This window comes from Lacerta agilis, chromosome 5 (genome assembly GCF_009819535.1).
Source record: "Lacerta agilis isolate rLacAgi1 chromosome 5, rLacAgi1.pri, whole genome shotgun sequence".
Lineage (NCBI taxonomy): Eukaryota > Metazoa > Chordata > Lepidosauria > Squamata > Lacertidae > Lacerta > Lacerta agilis.
Genome location: NC_046316.1, coordinates 43,612,941 through 43,640,005, shown reverse-complemented (window position 1 = coordinate 43,640,005; position 27,065 = coordinate 43,612,941). Strand labels below are relative to the sequence as shown.

The window sequence follows — 27,065 nt, the reverse complement described above, 5'->3', positions numbered from 1 at the left end:
GGAGCCACCTGCTGAGTGAGAAAGCAAAAAAAGCAGCTATAACCTACTGCTGTGCTTAGAAGATAACTTGGTTTACAGAACACCTGGTGGCTTACTGAAAAAGCCTATTGGGTTCCACAGACACACTTAAAGCCTTTGTTTCTTCGCTACCTGCTTATCGTAGTACGGTACATTGTCAGTCAGTTGCAAGGATCTGTTTCCTTTGAATATCTGCATTCACACTTGACTTTCCAAATTCCTCAGCAAACTTTGATCGTTTGTAAATGTATAATTGATGTTCCTTTATCAGCAGAGTATCAGGATTGTACATTTCATGGCAGATACCCTAGCAAGACTAATGGGGATATCAAGATTCAGCATAAAATTACAATAAATTGTGCATTGCAAAATCAGCAGATTATTGGATATAAATTGTGTGTGTACAAACTTTTGAAATTCATTCATTCTCAAGGGCTTCCCACAGAAAGCTTCTGACTGTGGTAAGAATTAGAACTCAGTTTTTAAACTGCTGCTGATTTTCCTTGACATTAAAAGCAACAAGCAAGTATATATAGTGAAACTTTAGCTTATCTGTATGATTGGACTAGGACAAAGACAAATCCTTCTCCACTGAAATTCCCTTTAAAAAGTAATTTATTATTTCTACTGATTTCCTTAAAGTATCTCCAGGGCTCAACCATGAATTTTTCATGTTTGAAACGACACAGAGTCAGATTCCACAAAGAAGCAACGTTGTTAAACATTCTGAGGTCACTCCTACTTATTCATCTGGGATACCTAGGAGAGGATGTGCATGACAAATTAGTGTTTCATTGGGAAGCTGATTTTAATAAACAAATGTAAGCGAGACAGACTTTCTGATTGCTAGTCCAGGTTTGTCAGAAAATACATGTGTGTTCTAATAACTTTTTGTTTGACAATTAGTACCCCAGTGCAATTTTATTTTCTATAATATTTCCCCAGCATTTGACTTAATAGGGCACAGTGGGTGCTGATCCTTTACCTAATTACACCAGTGATTCCTGTAAAATTAGCTCTTCCCTTCCTCCCGAACAATGGGAGATAAATAGCTTGGTAACTGCTCCAGGCCTGTGGAGTCAGCCAGCCAGATTGACAGTATATAAAAGCAATTTCCATTTGACAGAGGAGGAACACACCAATGAATGGAGGGGAGATGTGACTGGCCAGTGGGTGTGTTATGCATTTGATCCATGTCTATCAAAACCAGAAAGGTGAATTTATCTGCTCCCCCAGGTAGGATAAGGGAGCCACAACTTTGGAGAGTGTGAGACCCTTTTATTCCCTTTGAGTTTTCTAGAATTTTATACATGTATTTAACTAGACAAAGATGTATTTTGTTTCAATTACTGCAGCCTTTGTTTCAACTTTTGCAAATGAGACACTATTTCTGGGAAGGGGAAGCTATTTTGAGAGTTAGAAAAGAAGTGGGTAAAAACTGCTGTTCCACTGAATTAGAAGTGATTGCCTTAATAACACTTGAGTTTGCTCCACACTAGTTTTCGACAACTATGATAAAACCGAACTGAAACAAATGAAGGAGATTAAAAGAAAACAAATAAAGGAGAAATTGCTCTGGCTTGAAAAGAGGAAGGGAACAATTCAAGGTCCTACCTGACAGGAGGACCTGGCTAATTAAATACAGTGGCACCTTGGTTCTCAAACTTAATTTAAAAACAACCCTTAGAACAGCAATTTAACATGGGTTTTACTATCTAACGAGACAATTGATCCATAAAATGAAAGTAATAATCAATGTGCTGTACTATAAAATAGATGATAAAAATTAAAATTATTTTTTTTTCTTACCTGCACTGATGATAGTCATTGTTTGGATGGGGGGGGGGGGCTTTTATCCATTTCTGCAGTCACTCACTCAATCAGTCAGTCAATCAGTAGCTGAATTGGGTTCCACACAGTCACAAAAACAAATTAACTGAAAAAAGCCTCAAAAACAAAAACGCAAAATAAATAGCAAAAACTTCCGAAATATTTGAAAACCAAGGTGCAGCTTCTGATTGTTGCAGGTGCCTCGGAAACAATAGCCGACAACCACATTGGACATTTGGCTTCTGAAAAATGTTTGAAAACTTCCGGGTTTTCGGCATTTGAGAATCAAGGCGTTTGAGGACCAAGGTACCGCTATAGCTAATTCATAGCTAATATGACCAGGAAACAACTAATTGAAGGGCTACAGGCTTCAAAGGTGCTCCTTTTCTAAGGTAGTAAGTTCAAGTGAAACAATGAGGCATATTTTAAAATAAACTTACGGTATATAATTGTCAGAAGCTGAGGCAGATCCTGAAGTTGAGGCTCCAATACTTTGGCCACCTCATGAGAAGAGAAGGCTCCCTGGAAAAGACCCCGATGTTGGGAAAGATTGAAGGCAAAAGGAGAAGGGGACGACAGAGGACGAGATGGTTGGACAGTATTCTCCAAGCTACTAACATGAGTCTGATCAAACTGCCTGGCGTGCTCTGGTCCATGATTCACGAAGAGTCGGACACGACTAAACGACAAATAAAATTGTGCAAGTCAATGCATGTTAAGTTCCTGAGATTTACTCCCATAAAACTGTGTATAGGTTTATTGCCACAGAGTTTTTACTTGGACTCGGGTTCTCAATATTTCACCACTGGGCACTACAGTGCCATCGGGCATGCCCCCCGGCACCCACTAAAGCCTTTGTTTGTTGGGGTGGGTGCCCATTTTTTGGAAGTGGGGTATTGCCTGCTTTTTGTGGTGCTCTTGACCATTTCTTAGATTTCCAAATGTGCCCCTGTTCCCAAAAGATTTGGGGCCCCCTGAACTTGAGGGTGGGTGTTTTCAGCTTCTTCTGAGAAAGATATATTTGGTACAGCTGCTGCACTCCCTGTCTTTGCATAGCGATGTACTATTTTAGCATTGGACTGTACCTGGAATGCGCTTTTATGTTTTGTATCTCATTTGGCTTGCCATTTAGTGTTGATTGGGCTTCCTGGATTCTTGACCCATGCTTTACTAACTTTGTCATCTAGACTGCCTCCTACCACAAACTATATTATCTATTCCCAATAGTTGTCATTACTGCTGTCTTAATATTTGGTGTGGTGTTTTTTTATATATAATATAAAGCAATCCCTAATTACAGTGTGGCTAAGAATAAAAATGAGATACTAGATTTGTTCGTTTCTGAAACGAATTTTGAACACCATGCAAATCCAATTGTCCTAAGGGACAATCAAAGGCAATAGAGGCTCATGTTTGCTTTATAGACTGTTAATCAAAACTGAGTAAACACTGCATATTACTTTGTTCAGAAAGTTATCATGCAGCATTTCCCCTTCACAACACAGGAGCCAAAATTTGATTTGCAATAGTGTTAACAGCCTGGTCAAACTATAAATCTTACGGTTTGCAATAAGCCTTTGTAGTGCATGAACACAAGAAGTATACTTGAACATTTGTTGAGGTCCCGGGGAAATCAGAATAATTATTGATGCTTTTAATTATTTAGATAATTGCATTCTATACTTCAATGGTTTTTCAGAATAACAAACACTGCTATATGTTGGACATGGGTGGGGAACCTGTGGCTCTCCAGAGTGGAACCTACACACATATAAAAAAACGCTGTGAAAATCTTTTTTTTAAAAAACGTTTTGAAACGTGTCACATTTGTATATTGCACCTTACAACACATTTAAAATGTTTTATTTGCAGCTTCTATCTGAGTCCCAGGTCTTGTTTGTCCCATCAGTACCAGCAAAATTAGCCAAAGGGTCAGGACAGGGAAGGTGTTGGTCACCAGTTTTCCACTCCTGAAATAGAATGTGTTGCTGGAATTTAGTTTTTTCTTCTTCTCTCAGGTCTGGCAAGCATCTTTCTCTCCCCATCATAAATCTATTGTCTTCACACCCTTCCGATATATATCAGGGGTAAGGAATCTCTGGCCCTCCAGATGTTGGACTTTAACTTGCAACAGCCCCAGCCAGCATGGCCAATGGTCAGAACCAATAGGAGCTGTAGCCACAGATTCCTCACCCCAGGAAAATATGAAGGCGGCAGGGTAGGGATGGACAAAGCAGTCTCTTCCTAAGCTATGCCACTTTTACATGTGCACACTCATAGGTTTGTTCCCTCCAGTTTTCACATTATTTTTTAGGTTTTTATTAAAACCCCAAAGAAAAATTCAGATCTAAATGGAAACATTAGTTCCTTGAGATAATTTTTTTAAAGGATTTCATCTCAAAATGTTCATTTTGAAATGCTTGTTGATGCCTCTTTCAGCTGAAAACAGGAATGCCCCGAGAAGAGCAAAACCTAATGGATGACTGAATTCCGATCCATGCATTAGGCCAGGAGATGTGGATCAGGACAGCTTCTAGTGGAATTTGCAAAACATGAGCTCCTCAAATATCCTTTGGACAGGGGTCCACAGCAATAATCGGTGTGATGGTATCTCTCCAAACAGATGGTACCTTGGGATCTCTCCAAACAGATTCTGACTGTATGGCCATTGATATGAACTGCCTCCTCTGTGTGGGGGCTATACATACAGAAACCATAATGTGTGCACTCACATAATGATAGACCTGCTTTATCAGGCCAGTGGCCCATCTAGTCCAGCATCCTTTTTCCACAGTGGCCAGCCAGATGCTAGTGGGATCCACAAGCAGCACCCTGAGCTCAGCATCATCTCTGCTGCTGTGGTTTTCAGCAAACAGCATTCAGACGCAGAGCAAGACTGAAGCCATAAGGGTTAGTAGTCATCACAGTGGTTCATTCAGCAATCATCCTATGGGCTTCTGAAGCTGGTCCATACTCTCTGCTCCATTGAATCTGTCACCGTCTTTATATATTCAGTGAAGAAGGCAGAATGTTGCACTGTAGAAGTGGGGGACATTGTCAATGCCAGCTTAATATTTTGGTAATAGCATTCTGTTTATTTTATTGCACCCTTCAGACTAATGAATTGCAACTGTCCTGAAAACAGCCTCCCTGCTCTGGGGAGTCTTTGCACTCAAATAAAAGCAGTTTATTTGAGCAGCACAACTGGTCAGCAACATTTTGTTCTGTTTAATAGAATTCCTCCAACTTCCATGTAGTAAACAGGATGACAGTGATAAACACCTGCATTTGTACTTATCTTGCCTCACCAATGCCCCTGACTTCTGGCCTCCTTTTGGGTTGGCTTTTCATCAAAGCGGCAGTAAGGAATTTCATATCGGTCATTTATTTGCAGAGGAACTAGAAAGAGGTTCAAAAACCTTTTTTAAAAGCAGTACCTTAAATATGCATGATGGTGACATAAAGTTTCTTTTGTGATGCAAAGGTTCTTTAACGTTTATGGTGGTTATTTTCAAGGCATGAAAGGTGAGGTTTAAATAGTGAAAAAAGGAGAGAATTATTAGTAATGTATTTATTTGATTTATTGAAAAGCATTTAAATGAACTGCTTAATACTTTAAAAAATCTCTACATAGCGTACCCCAGATTAGGATGCGGGTGGCACTGTGGTCTAAACCACTGAACTTCTTGGGCTTGCCGATCAGAAGGTCGGCAGTTCAAATCTCCACGACGGAGTGAGCTCCTGTTGCTCTGTCCCAGCTCCTGCCAACCTAGCAGTTCAAAAGCATGCCAGTGCAAGTAGATAAATATGGCGGGAAGGTAAACGGCATTCCTGTGTGCTCTGGCTTCCATCACGGTGTTCTGTGCTCCAGAATCGGTTGAGTCACGGTGGCCACATGACCTGGAAAGCTGTCTGTGGACAAATGCCAGCTCCCTCAGCCTGAAAGCGAGATGAGCACTGCAACCCCATAGTCACCTTTGACTGGACTTAACTATCCAGGGCTCCTTTACCTTTACCCCAGATTATATTAGGAAGTAATCTACAATATAGGGGATTGGAATGCTAAAGTAGGGAGTCAAGAGATAAAAGGAACAACTGGCAAGTTTGGCCTTGGAGTTCAAAATGAAGCAGGGCAAAGGCTAATAGAGTTCTGTCAAGAGAACAAGCTGGTCATCACAAACACTCTTTTCCAACAACACAAGAGACGACTCTACACATGGACATCACCAGATGGGCAACATCGAAATCAGATTGATTATATTCTCTGCAGCCAAAGATGGAGAAGCTCTATACACTCAGCAAAAACAAGACCTGGAGCTGACTGTGGCTCAGATCATCAGCTTCTTATAGCAAAATTCCAGCTTAAACTGAAGAAAGTAGGAAAAACCACTGGGCCAGTAAGATTCAATCTAAATCAAATTCCTTATGAATACACAGTTGAAGTGCAGAACAGGTTCAAGGATTTAGATTTGGTGGATAGAGTACCTGAAGAACTGTGGATGGAGGCTCGTAACATTATACAGGAGACAGCAACGAAAACCATCCCAATGAAAAAGAAATGCAAGAAAGCAAAGTGGCTGACCAATGAGGCCTTACAAATAGCGGGGGAGAGAAGACAAGCAAAATGTGAAGGAGATCGTGAAAGATACAGGAAATTGAATGCAGATTTCCAAAGAATAGCAAGGAGAGACAAGAGGGCCTTTCTAAACGAGCAATGCAAAGAAATAGAGGAAAATAACAGAATGGGAAAAACCAGAGATTTATTCAAGAAAATTGGAGATATGAAAGGAACATTTCGTACAAAGATTACCACAATTAAGGACAAAAGTGGAAAGGACCTAACAGAAGCAGAAGACATCAAGAAGAGGTGGCAAGAATACACAGAGGAATTATACCAGAAAGATATGGAGGTCTCATACACCCCAGAAAATGTGGTTGCTGACCTTGAGCCAGACATCCTGGAGAGTGAAGTCAAATGGGCCTTAGAAAGCCTTGCTAACAACAAGGCCAGTGGAAGTGATGATATTCCAGCTGAACTATTTAAAATTTTAAAAGAGGATGCTGTTAAGGTGCTGCACTCAATATGCCAGCAAGTTTGGAAAACTCAGCAGTGGCCAGAGGATTGGAGAAGATCAGTCTACATCCCAATCCCAAAGAAGGGCAGTGCCAAAGAATGCTCCAACTACCGCACAATTGCACTCATTTCACACGCTAGCAAGGTTATGCTTAAAATTCTACAAGGCAGGCTTAAGCAGTATGTGGACCGAGAACTCCCAGAAGTGCAAGCTGGATTTCGAAGGGGTAGAGGAACCAGAGACCAAATTGCAAACATGCGCTGGATTATGGAGAAAGCCAGAGAGTTCCAGAAAAACATCTACTTCTGCTTCATTGATTATGCAAAAGCATTTGACTGTGTCGACCACAGCAAACTATGGCAAGTTCTTAAAGAAATGGGAGTGCCGGATCACCTCATTTGCCTCCTGAGAAATCTCTATGTGGGACAAGAAGCTACAGTTAGAACTGGATATGGAACAACTGATTGGTTCAAAATTGGGAAAGGAGTACGACAAGGCTGTATATTGTCTCCCTGCTTATTTAACTTATATGCAGAATACATCATGCGAAAGGCTGGACTGGATGAATCCCCAACCGGAATTAAGATTGCCGGAAAAAATATCAACAACCTCAGATATGCTGATGATACTACCTTGATGGCAGAAAGTGAGGAAGAATTGAAGAACCTTTTAATGAGGGTGAAAGAAGAGAGCGCAAAATATGGTCTGAAGCTCAACATCAAAAAAACTAAGATCATGGCCACTGGTCCCATCACCTCCTGGCAAATAGAAGGGGAAGAAATGGAGGCAGTGAGAGATTTCACTTTCTTGGGTTCCATGATCACTGCAGATGGTGACAGCAGTCACGAAATCAGAAGACGCCTGCTTCTTGGGAGAAAAGCAATGACAAACCTAGACAGCATCTTAAAAAGCAAAGACATCACCTTGCCGACCAAAGTCCGTATAGTTAAAGCTATGGTTTTCCCAGTAGTAATGTACGGAAGTGAGAGCTGGACCATAAAGAAGGCTGATCGCCGTAGAATTGATGCTTTTGAATTATGGTGCTGGAGGAGACTCTTGAGAGTCCCGTGGACTGCAAGAAGATCAAACCTATCCATTCTCAAAGAAATCAGCCCTGAGTACTCACTAGAAGGACAGATCCTGAAGTTGAGGCTCCAGTACTTTGGCCACCTCATGAGAAGAGAAGAATCCCTAGAAAAGACCCTGATGTTGGGAAAGATGGAGGGCACAAGGAGAAGGGGACGACAGAGGATGAGATGGTTGGACAGTGTTCTTGAAGCTACTAACATGAGTTTGGCCAAACTGCGAGAGGCAGTGAAGGATAGGCGTGCCTGGCGTACTCTGGTCCATGGGGTCACGAAGAGTCGGACACGACTGAACGACTGAACAACAACAACAACAACAAATCTACAATACACATATCATTATTATTTAGTAAAGAAGGCTTGCTCCACATCTTCTATTCCTCCTTTTCCTGTCAGGAATGGGGAAGCTGTGGTTTTCCTGGGGTACGTGGACTACAACTTGGCAATTGGCCATGCTGAGAAGCACCCTTTGGTATGGATGGAGCAGCCATGGGCCTGCAGATGCAGTTGGACTCCAGTTCCCATCATCCTTGGCATTTGGCCATGCTGGCCAGGGCTGATAAGTGCAAGTGCATCTGGAGGTCCATCATGGCTCCTTCAGTCATACCAAAGGGTGTCTCTCAAAATGGAGCTCTTCTCTCTACGATGGAGTCCCTTGACTCTACTTCTGCTACCAAATTTGATATCGAGGCTCGATATCTGCAAACATGTTCTTTTCCATCCTTTGGAGTTTTTCCAGTTAGCCTTGCTGTGCATCCTCTCACAGATGGCCTCACTTTGCAGGTGGTTGTGGGAGGAAGGAAGGTTTGAGAAACTTGTCCTCTAGAATGTTCTTAAGTTAAATTTGTGGTGATATCCTTTCGAGAGGCTTGCTATATTTTGGAGGTAAACTCTCTGGGAGGTTTATGCAAGAAGATGCAGCCTCAGTCAGATGGAGACTGCGGCTGGGTGCAGTGCGTGAAGTAGCTAACATGAAGATGATGAAATAAATGCTAAAGCTACCTTCTGATTGCTTCAATATAATTGATGTTTCAATTATTTAACAATCAGATATCTGTCCTCACTGGTTCATCTAACAAACTTATCCAAGCCTGTCCCTTAACTATGGTCTGAGTCTAAAACCTTTCATGTTGGGTCCTCCAGCAAAGCATAAAATAAAAAGCATAGAAACCCAAACCATTTTTTTAAATAAAATGTGGCAATCTTGACTTTCCATGGTATTTCTGAAAACTCTGTTCTCTGAAAGTCTTATTAAAAAGCACTAAAAGTCAGCAAATATTGTTCCATTGGATTATTGGCATCTGTATCATAGCTTTAGATTTGAAATGTTTGCTTATAGCCTTCAGCAAATACACATTTCTGAAATTGTGTACAGAAAAGGGCAAAAAGAAAGAACACCAGGGTAGGTATTTTGCTTCTGATGACTGATATATAGCTGGCAGCCTACATATGGTATTCTGGATTGGAGATTCTGGATGAAATACAAAGACCCTCCTCTGAAAAAAAAACAAAAAAAAACAGAGTCTTTCTCCTTTGTGAAAGTCTAATGAAATATTGTCTGGGATATCTTTGGGAGTAATGATTGTCTGAGCTTTCCTAAAGGAACTCTGGTGTGTGCGGAGAGGCAAGGGACACTTCAAACTTATGAAAACTACTTAAAATACAAAACAAAAACCAGAACCCCAAGATCCACCAGCTGGAGCCTGGTGCAAATTAAATAATACCCACCCAACAACAAATATTCACCTATACTATCAGCAACTTAGCACATACTCAAAGACGTGTTCCTCTTCACTGATCCTGCAGATGCAATAACAACTGACTTTGCCAAACCCATTGTTTGGGTTTCATGATTTGATGGCTGCTTTGCAAATGTCTTCTGGAAACTGCTGTCTGCACTCCTGACTCTCTCTTGCTTAGGGCTTCTTCCCATTTCCAGCAATTTTGGCTTTGCCCTGATGCTTGTCCCAGGAAAATCTGTCCTTTATCACTAAATCAGAACAAAAGGCAATTTGGTGGAAAATGTGATTGCTGTTGGTTCCAATTCAGTGCTAAACGATGGGTTTTTTCTGGGGGGAAGTAACTGGGCAAACAGAGATGTGGTTAAGCCCCAAGTTCCAGCCACATCTACAAGGTTGCTACATCTTTAATACTGTGATATAGCTATTGCCAGATGGACGTGGGTGGTGCTGTGGGTTAAACCACAGAGCCTAGGGCTTGCCAATCAGAAAGTCAGCAGTTTGAATCCCTGTGACGGGGTGAGCTCCTGTTGTTTGGTCCCAGCTCCTGCCCACCTAGCAGTTCGAAAGCATGTCAAAGTGCAAGTAGATAAATAGGTACCGCTCTGGTGGGAAGGTAAACGGCGTTTCCGTGCGCTGCTCTGGTTCGCCAGAAGTGGCTTAGTCATGCTGGCCACATGACTTGGAAGCTGAACGCTGGCTCCCTGGGCCAGTAAAGCGGGATGAGCACCGCAACCCCAGAGTCATCTGCGACTGGACCTAATGGTCAGGGGTCCCTTTACCTTTTATAGCTATTGCCATAGACTTTCGATCCCTGTGAAGTGTTTGGCAGAGGGTGTTTGTTGTACTAAGGGTTTCACAATAGGACTTCCAGAGCTTCCCCTGCCCCCTCCCAGTGACAAGAAAAAGTAGAGTAAATGGCACAATTAAAGCAAAATGTAAACGTATTTGATTGATGCAAACAGTAACTTTGAACCAACTTCTTGGTTCAGAGTTTGGCATTTGGTTCCGATGGCATGTATTTTGCATGGAGTTCATGGGTGTGTATTGGGGATGACAGATGGAGTTCATGGGTGTGTATTGGGGATGGCAGATGGAAATGTGCTCATTGAAATGGCTAATTATGCTGTATGTTCTGGAAAGAAGCTCTTGCTCAGAAAACCTACTGTTAGGATTAGCCTTTTTGGGTGAGCCCCTGATCAAATTAATTTCTGAATGGATGTTATATAATTTGATGGCACAGATGTATAACGTGTGTGTGTGTGTGTGTGTGTGTGTAGATTGTAAGATGGCCACTTCAGGAATTGCACACAAAGTTGCTGGTAGTGCTGAGCCATAGATAAGACAGGTTTACTTATGATATTTCAGAAGAGGGGGGGAAAGTGATTGTGACTTCTTTTTCGTTAGAGAAAAAAAAAAAACCCTATTGCTTACATTGGCAGCCAACAGCTTCCTGTTTGCTAAAACATAATGGCTTGGATCCAGACATCCCCTTTCTGCTAGCAGAAAGCCTCTTCTGATCATGGAAGGGCTGTTTCTGACCAAGTGGAAGAGAATAATGGGAGAAAAGTAACCCTAAATCCAGAGAAATTATTCTGTTTGTACGAGCTCTTTCTCAAAACCTAATTTGTTTATTTTCCTAATAATATTTATAGACTGCCTAATATAAGAAATCCCTAAATGGGTTTACTTAAAACAGAATAATTTTACACACACACATAAGTTTAAAATACAAAGAAAAACATCAGTAAAACAAAGAATCCACATCAACAACATCAATAAAACAGAGGAGTGCAATGTATGTTATGAGCCAGGGAAATCCTGTACGTATAGATAGGTATTTAGGAATTGTTTGCACCTTCTGAACAGCCCTTTGCTGAGGAGGGGGGCAGGGATTGCAGGGTAGGTGATATTACTGAGAAGGCCCAGTAATATAATTCATATACTATAGCAGAGGTTCCTAAAATGAGGTCCGTTGACCTCCAGGGGTCCACAAGGTTCATTCAGGCTCCCAGTGATGACTTTAGTATCTAGCACAGCGCACCACAAATGCTAAGAAAGAGAGGCAAAAAAGTGGTCTGCCAAGACCTCCCATAATTGGTCTGTAGAGTTTAGGAGCTACTGTGCTACTGAGTTCATATATGCACAAGTGTTCACAAACAGCATGAAATACACCTGGTCTTTTGACGGGAAGGGGGCGGTGCTGTTTTGCTTTTTGGATTTGCAGCCAAGTCTTCAGCAGGATTTTCTTTTTATGTTGTGACTCTAGTTGATTATTGTTCACTTTCATCAGGTTAGTTTGCCTGTTCCCTCCTTCCCCCGCATATGGCTGAAAGACATAATTTGAACATTTTTCATAGACATAAGAGGAAGCAATCTGACAGTATTTAAATGCAGTGAATTATGTTGCTGTGACTACATTTACTTTTTCTTTATAAAACAAAAGGTAACGCAGGCCTGAAGAAACTGATGAGCTGGCATGCCAAATGCAGCATGCATTCGAGCATGTCAGATGCATGACAGACAACGCCTCATCCTTTGCTTTTGCATTCCCAGAAAGATAGCAAACCCAGTATTTTTAATGAGTCTTTGGGTCACTTTGGCTTGCTGGGCCACAGGTTGTGCAGGCAAGCCTGCTCAGAAAAGTTTCTGAACACACATTTTAATAGGTTTTTCACCCATCCAATGCAAGACTGGGTGGTAAGAGGGAAAGAAGAGATCACAGGTGCGGAATCTCAGCCCCAGAGGGTGAATGTAGCTTTCCAGGGATTTATTGAATTCAGTCCAGGCTACAGTCCTCTTCGGCCCTGGACCCTCCTCTAGTTATTTAACCTGACTAGACTGTGTCCCTTATCTGTGATAATACCTCTTGATTGCTTGGATAGAGAATGAAGAGTTGTGTCTGTTGGGTCACACCCACTGTTGCCACACCCGCCATTGGTTTGCAGATCTGAGATGCATGAGTGTGAAGGGCTGTGGCTGCGTGGCAGAGAATCTGTTTTGCATGCAAAAGGTCCCAAGTTCCATTGCCAGCATCTCTAGATTGGCCAGAGCCATTGCCAGTGAATGTAGACAATGACTGGGCTAGATGGACCAGTGGTCTGACTCAACCCAAGCCAGGCTCCTGTATTTCTATGTGTGGCCATTTGTGGCAGCTTTGACAGATGTGTGCCTCTTGGGGGTCAGTTTACATGTTATGGTTGCCCTGTGGAAGCTCTTCAGGTAGTTCCAAGTACAGTAGTACCTTGGCTCCTGAACGCCTTGGGAGTCGAACATTCCAGCTCCCAAACGATCAAAAACCAGAAGTGAGTGTTCCAGTTTTTGAACGTTCTTTTGTAAGCCGAACATCCGATGGGGCTTCTGATTGGCTGCAGGAGCTTCCTACAGCCAATCAGGAGCCACGCTTTGGTTTCAAAATGTTTTGGAAGTTGAATGGACTTCCAAAACAGATTCCGTTCAACTTCTGAGGCATGACTGTACTCTCTAAGGACAAACAAGGGGAAACAAGTGGAGGAAAGGGTCCAAAATATTATATTGCTGCCCAACAAATTTTGGAAACAAGATTTCTTCAATGGGACAATCTTCCTGAACAGTTTGGCAAAGGAGGAAGCTAGAGCACTCTGTTTTCGCAGGTTGCTGATGAGGAAGTTTGCTCCTGAAGAACAAATTGTTATTTTCCAAAGCGTGTTCTCCCTTAAAAGAGAGCATGGGTTGCAGGAGGGTTAAAGGAGCAGCTCCCAGTTGCTGGGCAGTTTTTGGTTTGGCCACAGCTAGCGATTGGTTGGGGCGAGTCGCTGGGGAGTTGGGTATGTTGCCACTTGATGATTGACAGGTGCTGCCTATAAAACCTGTGTTTGTGAAACTCTAGTTTCACTTTTGCTGCGTGCAACGGATCTCCCGCCCGCCCTCCCTAACTTTAGGGAATGGTGTCCTGCTGCTTGACCTTGCTATGCCTGTCATGGGGTTGTCTGCTTTGGAGCAGGAGCCTGGTAGGAATTTGTCCAGTGGCTGATTGGCTTTTGTCACTGGTTTTGCCTACTGCGTAGCAAATCGTCACAACTTGTAAGGTTGGCGGTTAGGCATTGGTTAAAATTGCTCGCACTAGGGGTCAGGATAGGCTGGGCCTGCCCCTAGTAATGCTGCTTCAGGGGTATGGATAGGCTGGGCCTACCCCTGAATGCGCTGGGCAGGGGTATGGAATTGGCTGGGCCTACCTCTGCAAAAAGGGTATTCTGTTAAAGGAATCCAGGGGCTCTTCTTGCTTTTGTCCACCCCCACCTCAAGTGGTGGGGGGCTAGGGCCACGCAGAGTCCTTGGGAGCATTTGGGGGAGAACCGTGGGTCGTGGCCCGACTCCTTTTCTCCCTTAGGTGTTTACCCTTCCTGACTTCGCCCTTAAAGCGAATGTCAGCTGTCCCATGGCTGGGGGGACAGTAGTCGGTAACCAATGCCTAAGCAACCACTCACATTGGCTGTATTTAAATAAAGTTGTGGCCAAAATTATGCCAAAAACCTTAAACTAAAATTACTGTGTGATGTCTGAGTTACTGGGGTGGGAGCTGGCCGGAAGCCTCGACATGCAAAGTGTGTTGGGCAACAATAAAAAAAAAACTTCAGGCATTTTGTCTTTGACTCATTGCTCCAAATACTGCCTGTCACTGCTTTGTAGGTTTACCACATAACTCAAGTTTTTTTCTTCATGCTGCTGAAACCTTTTCATTTTGGACAACAGTGGTATGAGGAAAACTCCAGCATGTATGGTATAGGGAACTGGAAATATAAAGCAGTGAGTGGAGTACCATTCATGTAACATGGCTTCCCCTTCTCCTGCAAACTGTAAAAATCTGCTATGGAGAATCCCCTGACCCATTTTGAGGGTGTGCAATGAGAGGTTACTGGGGTTAGGAAGGGAAGTTCCATTGCACAAGTGCAACAGCTTCCTTGGACACAACTCATATTATGTATTCTGCTTTCTTAGTCTGGTTTTCTTTTGCTATGTCTTTGTTTGCATATTGTAATATAGAATTCACCCTGGACTCTAGAGATGGGTAAGGGTAAGAAGGGAGATAAACAAACATTTTCTGCCTTGTATTTGCTTGCACTTGATTAAACAATGTCTCTCTTTCATTATGGCAAGCGGGAATCTCCCGTGATGCACTTTTTGAGGTCTCTTGCTCCAGGTACATGGTGAAACAATGTGTTCTTTTATTGTTTTGTTTAGTTTTACAGAATTTTTGGATCCATTCCAGAGAGTTATTCAGCCAGAAGAGATCTGGCTCTATAAAAACCCTTTGGTTGAATCTGACAACATACCTACACGCCTCATGTTTGTAAGTACTAGAGATTTAATGATTGTTTGATGGCTATATGAGGCTTGTTTGATGACTGTGTGTTAGCTAAAGCGAAACTGGAAATATGTGCATTTTTAAAAGAACAGTTACGTTTGTAGACTGCAGTGAGAACATAAATGGAACATGATATTATTTGCATGTTGGTGTGAAGGACAGTATGACATTTCTTTAAGCCACCCTGTCACAAATTCTGATTGATTGATGTTCTCATTTTATAAATTGTTGACTGCCAGTCAAATTAGGTTTGTTCAATTTATATATCACTCCCTCTCCAGAAGTTCCAAAACTGATTTACAACCCAAGATTGTGTGTGTGTGTGTGTGTGTGTGTGTGTGTGTATTAAAAGAGCATTATTTGAAGTAGATTTAACCATACAGTATCATATCATTGGTGCTGTTCAGATGCCCAGGAAATAGAAAAATGTCTGCCTGCAACCGAAATGGTTGGTGCCAGTTTGCTTTCCCTGTGTCAGGTATACATGGATCCCAAAGCATTTTAAATATTGATTTAATAGTGGTTGTAAATCAAAGCAGACTTCTGGAACTCGAACTGTTAGATGCTGCTAAACACCCATCTCTTGTTCAATAGTCACCACATCTCCTCCCCAACTTGTCAGTTGCATCATTGCCATCTACGCTTCCTTGGAAGAGTGAGAGGAAAAAGCATCCTTGTAGCAGTTAGCCTGATGGCCTGTTTAGCCTACTGTTCTGTTCTTTTCCCAGTGCAGATGGCAGTAGAGTAATTCTAACAGGCATTGGGCCAGAATGCTAGAGGGTTCCCTGCTTTTCTTCATGGACTCTGTGCCATCATGCTATCTGGCTTTCCAGGAGATATTACCAAGTCAGTTTGGTGTCTTACAGCTGGAGGACCTTGCTGTGTGCTGCAAACCTGTTTGCTGAGGGAGATGACAGCCCATATGCACCACATGCATTTGCCATGTGAGATGTGGGACTGCCATGAGTTCAGTGCCAGCCAGTAGGCCTGAAGTATATAATTGTTTTCAGCACCAGTGGATATATTGAGCAGGCAGGCTAGCTTTTATTTTATTTTTTTGGTTCGACATTGCTCAGACAAGTTCTGCAACATGGATTCAGTCTTCTGGATTCCTACTGAAAAGGAACAGAAGTGTTCTGTGTTCCTTAGCCTTTCATGAGGCACATGCATAGCTGAGGTTGCTGCAAAAGATATACATGCAGGGCCAGCCCTACCATTAGGCAGAGTGAGATGATTACCTCAAGTAGAATATATGCCAGGGACAGCCCTATAGCCATTCATCCTGAATCACCACTCATTCTGTTTTGTTAGAGATCAGAGCTGAGTGCACCATGTAGCACCCTCCCCACCCCCCAAAAAAGAAACCACCATAGCCTGTATGGACAGGATCCTGTCACCAGCACTGAAGTAATATTGAACTGCCAATCATGTTGCCTTCTGTACACAGAATGGCTGGCACTATCTTGTCCTTTATCTCAGATAGCCAAATGTTTGAGGTCAGCTCTGCATGCATATTTTTTTTCCATGGCACTTCTCTCTTTAACAAGCACAAGTTGTCAACTGGGAAAAGATTATGCCTGTATTTGGGCCAAGCCCTCCTAATACATATTGTGCCCCTCACTTCTGACATGGGCCATAAGCATTTTGTACTTGGGTGTCGTAGATAGGTATGAATCTACTCTCTGATTGGAGAGGGAGGTAAAATCGTTCTAATTCTGTATACTGATGTGTTGTTCTGCACTTCAGGAACAAAACATGGCTTACTTTCATTTCATAGAAGTAAGGCTGCCCAGTTGTCCACTGACTTTTTTGTTTAAAAGGAAAGGGGGGGTGTTTCAGTTCAACAGTGACCTATTAAAAATATTATCCAGAAACAATATTATCCAGGTGGCCCTAAGTGAAAATCAATATTTTTCAGCACACACATTAAATCTTATCTGATAGTGGGTTTTCCTGAAGTAATGAGAGGGCATGAAGTGCTTTTCTGGAAGGTTTGTACAGCTCTGTATCTTTCAGCTGCCAGGTTAGATAATGAATGTGCTTGATTTTAAGAAGGTCTTGCCCATGAAAGCAGCCACTATCCAGGAAAATGTCACTGGCAGGACAGAAAACATTGCCTGGAATTATATAGAGGAGATCTCATCTAGGCTTACTTTACGGATTTTATTCTGAGGAGAGATAATAACTTGTAAAAGGCAACCGATTAGCCTTGGCTCTTGAAGGGGGGTGGGGAGTACAGAAGAGTTGCACACCATAGCATTGTATTTATAATTACATTTTTGGGTGCACATAAACAGAAAGTACTCTTATTCATTATGCTATTATGAGTTGGTTGCTGTCAGGGCTAGAACTGACCTTGGAGTTAGGTGACCTTAGGTGGATAATTTGTAAGATGGGGCTTTGCTATAGCAGTTAATGGAATGGACAAGCATGCAAGGATCTCTGTTGCTGGAAAATAGCATAGTTAAGGCAAAGGACAGCAAATCTGATACTATGTAAGGAAAGGAAAGGATGATACGTGGTACAGGTCACAAAAAGATTTAAGGTAGCTTACCATTTATTGCTTTAACTGATCTGATTTTTAATATTTCTATGCCCCCTTTTCATTCAAATGAATCCTAATTTGGCTTACAAACAATAAATAATAACAACATCATGGGACATCACAAATACAGCATAAAGCATATAGAGTAACAAATCATCAGTGAAACAATTGCAATTTATAAAACTCTGCTAACAAAGCAACAACTGAAAAAATTGCTGAATGTCACAATCACAATTAAAGCAAAAGTCATGTCATATGATTAACAAGTGAACACAGCATTTATAATCTACCAAACAGTATTAACAGCATCAACATAATAGCAACCAAAGATAAACTAAGCACTGTTGAGTTCATACACCCACCGGAGGGGGAGGATTTTTGAGTGGGAAAACTTCAGGGGGAAGTATTGAACCTCCTGCTCTCAACAAATCAGCAGTGTTTGCTCTACAACTACATTTCATTAAAAAGGGGGGGGTGGAGAACAGGGAGCTCTAATCATGAATGTCCCGCATAAAGGGAAGCCCATCAAATTATCAGGACCGTTATGTGCGCCAAAGAAATTCGCAGCCCATCCCCGCATGGCTTCTTCTTCTTTTTAATGAAAGAAAGCACCTGGACAGCCAATCACGGATCTACTGCAATAATGTGTAGTTCAGGTTTAAAGAACAACAGAGGGAAATGTTCTCTGAATTCCCACAAATATTAATAGGAACTCAGGAGAGGCATTGTGTATGATTGCCGGTGGCTAGGAGAAATGTTTTAAACCTGCTTCGAATACCTTTTGAGCAGCTTTCTTATTGAAAGGGCAGCTCCACACTTCACGTTACTGAGGGCATCTTCACAAATCATGGTTGCTGCAGGAATGCTGGTGTTACTAGTCTCACATGCATGCACATGCTAGGGGTGTGCAGCAATCACACGATTAGCCGTGTATCTGTAGCGTTCTATTATTTATTGGATTTATATAGTGCCCTATACCTGGAGGTGTTCTACAGCCCCAATCTGTCTCAAATCTGCTCTGTGCCATTCCAATTTGATCTGTTATTTGGGTCCCAGTCAGATTGGTTAAATCCAAAGCTCTGTTTTGGGCCCTGTTGGCTATAATGTGGAATCTTAAAAAGGCTATAACTTTTCCCTCTTTACACACAAGTGGTTGACATTTGCTTGCCAAGGAACCCTTCCTTAAATATAGATATATATTAAACAAATTTAGCAAAACAAATTATCAATCAATATAATCCGTTACATATATAATCAGTTACACTCCCTGAGTGGATTGTGCCAGCACAAATTTAAAAACAAATTCATCAAAGCATTTATGTGTTAGTGCTTGTTTTGTATTTTAAAAAAAGACTTAGCTTCTTCTATTTTCTGCCAGAATTGGATGCTCTCGGAAGGAATGAAGCCTGCCAAATTTCAGAAAAACATGTGGCAGCGATTTCCCTGCAAGGGCAGACTTTTACCATTTGAGGATGAGAAAATATCAGGCACATTCCCTCTCTTACATTGTTTTGGCAATCATTTTGAAAACTGGGGATGCGAGGGAACATTCATACATGGTCCCTGGGTACCAAAGCCACAAAAAGTCTGGAGAAAGAGGTCCACTAGCTATTGTGCTTAGTGATTTCACCTTTTGCAGTAAAAAATCCCTGAAAAGTTAGGGTTTTTTTCTCATCACCCTTCTGGAAGTACTCTCCATGAAGAAAAAACAAAGTGCTATTATTTTGTTTGTAAGAAAAAAAAAGAATGATGGGTGGGGGGGAGCAGGTCACCCCCATAGTTTAACCCACCACTTTAGTTCTGCTTTCGCAGCCAAAATTATAAGGAGGAAGATCTGTGTGTTTCCTTCAACATCCCTCCCCCAAATAACTTTGATTGGAGTTCACTGGGAGAAAATTCACTGTGATTAAAAGGTAGACCTGCTTGTCAAAACAAACGACACACCTTTTCTTTCTTGAGTGCTTGGGATTTCCCTAGTCAGCTTCATTTCATTTCTCGGGAAAGCAAAGTAAGGCAGTGGGTAGGGAACCGAGAGTTTGACTTTATGTACAAAAAAGAAGAACAAAGACAGCAGAGCCTCTCCGAAGTTTGGGAACTCCCTGATCCACCTTGACACGCCTTGTTAACATGGATCACCTCATGTTATTCATACAAACACACAGAGCTGATGCACACCCCTAGTATACACAGCTCAAAATCCAATCTCAATTATATACACAACACAGGTTGCTTAAAGATTTATAGCATTAAAAAATATGATTTATAGCCGTTGTGGAAAAGCTAACTCACCAAATGCATTTATCCAAGGGATAATCAAAGACAGCTCATTTGTCTGAATGTTGTACAATGCAATTCTTTATACAAATAAGAGACCGAAGAGGCAGAAGCTGCTTCCCCCTTAACAGCCTACAAACATTTGGAATAATAATCTTTTTTAAAAAAGTTGCACGCACATACATCTATGAGGTTCTCATGTGTTGGGTTGTATATGGTAGCTGGATGGTAACACAGGTGCAACCTTGTGATGTGTGGAGCCTACATAATTGAAGCAAATGAGAAGGCTTCCAGAACCTATGTATAAGGAAAGACTTATACATGCTTATCTGGGAGTAAGTCCCATTAAATGCAATGAGACTTCCTTCAGATAAACACACATAGGATTTCACTGTAAGTCTTGTTCCAGCTAATTGGGCCTTTTGAATTTAGACTTACATTTTATATCGTAATCCCATCTCAAGACAAAAATAATCCTTTCTGTGAGAGCGGCAGGAACAAGTTGAAATGATGAATGGTAGTAGTGTCCCAGCACTAATGAAGCTTATGAGGCTTGTGATAAGAGTGATGGAAGCTGTGGGCAGTGGCATATTCACAGCAGACAAAGCCCCGTGCATTTCCACTTACCAGACCTCTGGATTGTAAATCAGCCCATTCCCTTATTTTTTGGAAGCAAGAACAGGAACACTGTGGATTCTTGGAGAACTGAGCCCAAATAGAAACCCCCCCACACACATCATGCCTTTGCACAGAAACATTGTAGCTGAAAAGCAAAAATCTCTAATCCCTTTGTTAACAAGGAACAGAACATAAGAAGATCCTGCTGGATCAGGCCAGTGGCCCATCTAGTCCAGCATCCTGCTCTCACCAGATACTTGTGGGAAATGAGCAAGCAGGGTTTGAATGCCAGAGCACTCTACCCTCTTGTGGTTTCTGGCAACTAGTCTATATGCTTCTTGAAATTCTCAAAGAACACTTAATAAGTCAGTGAGACAGGACGTAACCTTGCAGAAACCATGCTGGCTCTGCTTCAGCAAGACTTGTTCTCCTTGAACATGCCTTGATAATTTTATCTTTTATAATGCTTTCTATCAGATTTCCCAGAAGATATGTTAAGTTAGCTGCTCTTAAATTTCCCATATCTCCTCTTGATCCCTTTTTATTAACTGGTGTTACACTGGCCAGTTCTCAGCTATACAGACTGATCTTGAGGACAGGTTACATATTTTCATTAGAAAACCAGCGATTTCAAATTTGAGTTTTTTTAAGAATGGATGTCATCTGGATCTGGTTTTGGTGATATTTATTTTGTCTATTAGGCTATAGTCTCTTGTCACCACCATTTCCCTCAGTTGCTCAGTTGCATATTCCTGCAAAAGTTAGTTCAGACACTGGGATCTGTGCTATATCTTCTGTTGTGAAGGCACATGCAAAGGATTCATTCAGCTTCTCCGCAATCTCCTTATTCTCCTTTAGCATACCTTTGACTTCCTTTCTATTGGAGGATCCGCCCCCTCCCTAGTCAGCCTTCTGCTATTAATGTATTTAAAGAATTGTTTTATTGTTGGTCTTTTAGCATCCCTTATATGTGCTCACTCCCCCCCCCAAGTAAACTACCTGACTCTGCCAGTTAATTATACTGGCATCCTAGTGGTACCAGGGTCAACAGCATGGTTGCTTTTTTTTAACTAGGTTGCATTTTTGTATATCATAGCATGAAAACCTATTCAAAGCAATATGAACTGCCTTGACATCCTTGTGCCAAACTTTGCTTTGTCTATGGCAGCAAGGGATTCCTTGCTTCCTAGGAGAATGCAAAAACCATACAGGCTAGTTTACTGTTTAACTTTGCAACATTATTTTTATAGTATACTATCTATTGGAATAGATCCCAAAGCTGCAAACATTTAGGTGCATTGCATACCAGGCAATAAACCCACACATCAAGGATGCATGGAAGCTTGTGCTCAAGCCTAAGGAGGCTGCTGGTTTCCTTTCTGTCTGCAGTTCCTTATCACACCAAATGCTACTGTGCCCCATGCTTTCCAGCTTGTGTTGGGAGGAAACCAACCATGATCCTTGCCTTAGAGTTATCCTAACCCAACAAACAACAAAATGTAGCCAATGTTTGTTTTTGGCTTACTAATTCTGGTTTGTTGGAGAGAAACAAATCATGTTCCCTGGGTTGGACATAATACTTAATCAGGGACATGGCTTATTTCTCCCTGGTGTGATTGGGAAGTAGTGCAAGTACCCAGTTTGGTGTGCTCATGGGAAACCATTAACTATGGTTTACCATGATGTACAAACTGGACTGTCATGTACACACAGAGATTCCACACATTTGGGGCTTACAAACAGTGTAGCTATTTCTGGGAAACACTGCTGATCTGCAACTTTGTAATCTGTCCTCTTTTAGCTCTTAGTTTCCATTTTAAAAGGGGACACATTTTAAGTAGGGCTCCAAGCGATTTATATATCAGTTAAGATTCAGAACTAAGCCTCTGATTTATTTATTTTTTTAAAGCATGTGTGCTATTTGGCTACAGATAGTGATCATGCAGCTTTGCTCTAATCTAGGAACTCACTAGAGATAATTCAGCCAGATCATCTAAATGAAGCTAACTGGAAATTATTAATTCCATGGGACTGATGGGAGAGAAGATGCAGTAACAAATGATGCCTTTTTTATCTCTCTCTCATAGGCCATTTCATTCCTGACACCTCTGGCTGTCATTTTTGTGGTGAAAATCATTCGACGGACAGACAAGACTGAAATTAAGGAAGCTTTTTTAGGTAAACCGAAAATCATATTCTTGTTTTTTTTTATTTGTTTTTTAACGGAAAGCTATTGCTCTCAGAAAATGTGGGAGGAAGATTTTTATTTCTTTCAGGAAGCATGTGTCAGATGTTCTTATACCCTTAAAAGAAAAAGTAAAACAAAACAACCAACATATCCTGGGCTTTGTTAGGTAAGAGCTTTTATTCCTTCTGAAACCTGTGTTCATTCCGGCACCTTAAAGTCAGCAGAAATTACTGATAGAGCAGTAAAGAACACGCAAAGGTGAGAAGAGTGGGCGAAAGCTATGTGGCTAGGTGTACTAAATAGTGTTTCTTTCTGTCCTTGGGGAGATGAACAGTGGTGTGCGTGTTTGAATTTCTGCTGCAGCTATTTAGAAGAGCCTACATTTTCTTGTGGTAATTGATCTAAAGAGAAATTGAAGGTTGATCTAAGCGAGCCTGTCTGCCAGGCAGTTTTAGGCTAAGCCCAGCAACCTTTCCCAGGCCCCAACATCATATATGATAACCAGGCACAGGAAAGTTCAAGCCATGGCTTGAAACTTGAAGCTACAGTGAAGACAAAAGAACTCTTAGTACACTCTCAAGTCTTTGTTTGCAGCCAACACTCTGTGCTTTTTGAATTGGGTGCCTATCTGACTTTTAGAAGACATCTGAAGGCAGCCCTGTTTAGGGAAGTTTTTAATGTTTGATGTTTTATCATGTTTTTAATATTCTGTTGAGAGCCACCCAGAGTGGCTGGGGCAACCCAGCCAGATGGGTGGCATACTACTACTACTAATAACTAACTAAATTCAGCAACCTCTGAAAGGCTTAAGGATCCCCACACCTGGTGTGTACACAAAAACCAGGAGTTCACTTAGAGTTCAAATCTTCCTATGTATATCCCCAGTTTGAATTAATCTTGGGGATAAAATGGATATTCCTTTGCAGGTGTCATTTGATTTCAAGGAAGAAAGGATTGTATTCTTTCATTTGAAGCCGAAGCAGCTATCATGTCAAAGTAGCCTGTGAGCAATTGGGGACTGGAAAGATCTAGTCACCTCCCACTACACTCCATCAAGCCAGTTCCATCCCTCCATTCTACCCCTTTCCACTCTTTTTTGCCCAGACCCACCAGAGTTACATGTCCCTTCCTATTACATTAGCCTTTTCAGTGGCTTTGCTTTTTAGCAAATCTTTATGGCCTCTCCAAATGCTACACAAGAAAAAAGACACATTTGGTTTGAGCAGTCAATGAGGACGTACTCTCATGCCACTATTTCAGGGTACCTACTTGAGTCATTTGAAGTGTGAACAAACAAGAACTGTAGGTGGAAGAGTTCCAATTCCACCACAAAACTATTGGCATCCCCTGCTCATTTACCATTCATAGTTATTTTCTTCATACCAGCTACAAAGCTGTTTCATGGGACTTGGACTGGCACATATTTAATGTCAACTTTGACCCTTCCAGCACTGCAGCCTTCATTACTTGGGTTGTCTACCTCTATTGCAAAAAAAGGATACTTTCAATCATGAAAGTGTGAAGTGCCTTGCCACATTCTACACAAGAAAGCTGTTTCTTAGGAGCTGTCCAGCACTTTCCTGCTGTCGCATAAAGCATGAAAGAAAGCTATTCATAAGACAACACCTTAATTTAATTCTGGCTCCTCAAACCAGAAGCATCTCAAGGTAATACCACAGACTTGTGCTGTGACATGCTTGCATTTCCAGTGAATCCTTTGAGAGGCATGTAACCCTTAAAAAACGATTGTTCAGAATTTTTCAGGTCAATTGAATGACTTCAGATAATTGCCGGATGACCCTGTGCTTCCTTGCCACCTAACAGTGTTGCACAGTGCTATGACTCTGCAGAAAGGAACACTGAGTAACAAAGCCCTATAAGTTTGTTAACAGAGGCCATAAAATGCTGTTCTTTAAATAGTATTGCATAATCAGGCCTTTTTATACTAGACGAAATAACTTGTTGTTCATCAAGAACTCCACTGGAAACTATGACAAGTGAGAAGCCACACATATTTTGCTCAAAGATGGGGAATATTAAGCTATTGGTGGACTTTTCTCTCATACTAGCACAGTCTTCATGCCACTGGATATACAAGATTCCAGGTGTAGTTAGTTCAAAATATACATAAGTCTCACTGTGTCGCCTTTTAAAATCATCACCTTGAATTAGAGAGACATCACGAGATTTTAAAACAGTATCCCCAAACTTGGCCCTCCAGATGTTTTGGGACTACAACTCCCATCATCCCTAGCTAACAGGACCAGTGGTCAGGATGATGGGAATTGTAGTCCCAAAACAGCTGGAGGGCTGAGTTTGGGGTGCCTGTTTTAAAACAAAATGCAAGACCTCATGGAGCAAGTCTCACCTGAGTGATCTATCTCAAAATACTGCAGGACTTTTTAAGTGAAGCCACAAGGCAGTTGGGGAGAAGCTTTCTTTTGCTTTTACGGATCTGTAGGTCTCAGCACTTGACAGTTTTCAGTATAACTTTTCTGGATGCTAATGAACTGACCAACATCCTCTGCCTGTCCTTTTGGTTGGACGGAAGATTCCTAGATGCTCTTTTGCTATCAGTTGTTGCTTCTTTGATTGCTGGCTTGCTGGGACCCATATGCTTTCTCCTGTCCACTTTCCTCTTATCTCCTTGGTTCAGTACAGGGCTGACCTTCCCAGTGTAACTTTGTAATCACAACCCAGCTTCCTAATTGGTTAGTAGTGTTACTTTATTTAGATATTTATAAACCATGTTTTTATAGGAAAGCTAGCAAGGTGATATGCAACCTGAAAACATGGCACAAGAACAGTAACATGTTGATAAAAGCTGGTTGGGGAAACAATGCGACTTTTAAAGACCTGCTAAGCAGTACAGTGTTTAAAAAGATGAGAAAGCATGGATGACTCCTGCCACACCTCTGTTGGTAAGGCATTTGACAGTTGCACTAAAGGCTCAGTCCCTGTTAAAGGCTGACCAAACCAACGTACCCCAGAAGAAGATCTCTTACTGAGGTGGAGCTTAAGAAATCAGGAGCCTTATGGGCTCCATCAGTGCTATATGTGTAACTGGAGCCCACCACAAAACCATCTATCTCACCAATAAAGAGGCAACTTATGGGCTCTACTAGGATAAGACACAAACCCACGATGCAAGAAAACCAAGGAGAATTGGGTATTTGAGTTGTATCTGACTACTGTAAGTCATACTCAGAGGAGATCTACTGAAATGACTAACTTGTCCATTGATTTTAGTGTGGGTTCTCTGAGAATGACCTGTATACAATATTTTAGATTGTAAACCACCCTGTGATCTTTGAAGGAAGGGTGATATATATTTTTTAATGCTTTGAATATTTGCAAGCTATAAGTTAACCCTACTGAAGACTCTTATTTCAAACTATTTCTGAATTCTCAACATATTGAACACTTAAAATGTATGGTTGGAATTCAACATCATGCTAAGGAGATTGTTCCCTCAGTGCAAGCATTTCTGCTTGCCAGGAGGGATGATCTCCCCTCTCTATTCTGAGGGTTCTTCTGACCTTCTTGAACAGATTTGGGGAGGGAATGTGGAGAGGAGAGGGGTGGAATATCCTGTTGCACTAGTGTGCAACAACTGACTTGAATCTGGCTCGATATGCTGTGGTTCTGGGTTATTATGTTCTTGTTTCATTTTGTTTTTAGCTGTTTCCTTGGCTCTTGCTTTGAATGGAGTCTGCACAACACTATTAAATTAATTGTGGGGAGGTAAGTCCTGGAATATTCCAGCTGTTGACTTGAGCTTTGTTAACTGTCAAGTAACCATGAATGCTTCTGAATGGAAATGGTAATCGGGAAGTTTACATAAATAAAAGTTAGTACAAAGGTTGTATGATGATTGCATAATGATTGGAGCACCTGTCCTTGTAGAATAGGAAACTGCTATATGAAAGATGGAGATGCTAATGGCTTGTTCTAACAGTTCTGCTATTCTTTAGAAATATGCTATTCTTTAGAAATATCTAGTATGTGTGGGCTCAGTAACACATCTGAAGGTATTAATCTTCTGTACCTGAAATTGTTCGTTGTGCACAAGCAGGAATAATATTTGGACTATAATTTGGTTTGCCTAGGAGATTTCAATGGGGCAGTTTCCACTTTGATGGACAGGTCACAAAGGACTAAAATTACAAATGAAGGGAAACTGCCCAAAACTTTTTTGAGATGGTGGATAATTTGGACTTAATAGATACAACAATTGTTTTAAATGCCCAGTAGAATGAACAATATAAATGGAGGTGCAGGTATTCAGATAGAAGCTATAAAAAACAATCTGGCAGCCAGAGTTCCACCCCCACCCACCACACACTGCA

General features: G+C 41.5%; 1 protein-coding gene across 1 annotated transcript in view; it reads left to right on the top strand.

Annotated features, from left to right (window-relative positions):
* The window catches only part of PLPP4 (phospholipid phosphatase 4), an 84,765-nt gene that overhangs the window by 19,520 nt on the left and 38,180 nt on the right, over nucleotides 1-27,065 (top strand). Inside the window, 4 exon segments of the mRNA XM_033149516.1 lie at nucleotides 14,968-15,076; nucleotides 22,616-22,706; nucleotides 26,398-26,427; nucleotides 26,430-26,460. Coding sequence (XP_033005407.1) covers nucleotides 14,968-15,076; nucleotides 22,616-22,706; nucleotides 26,398-26,427; nucleotides 26,430-26,460 — 261 coding nt within the window.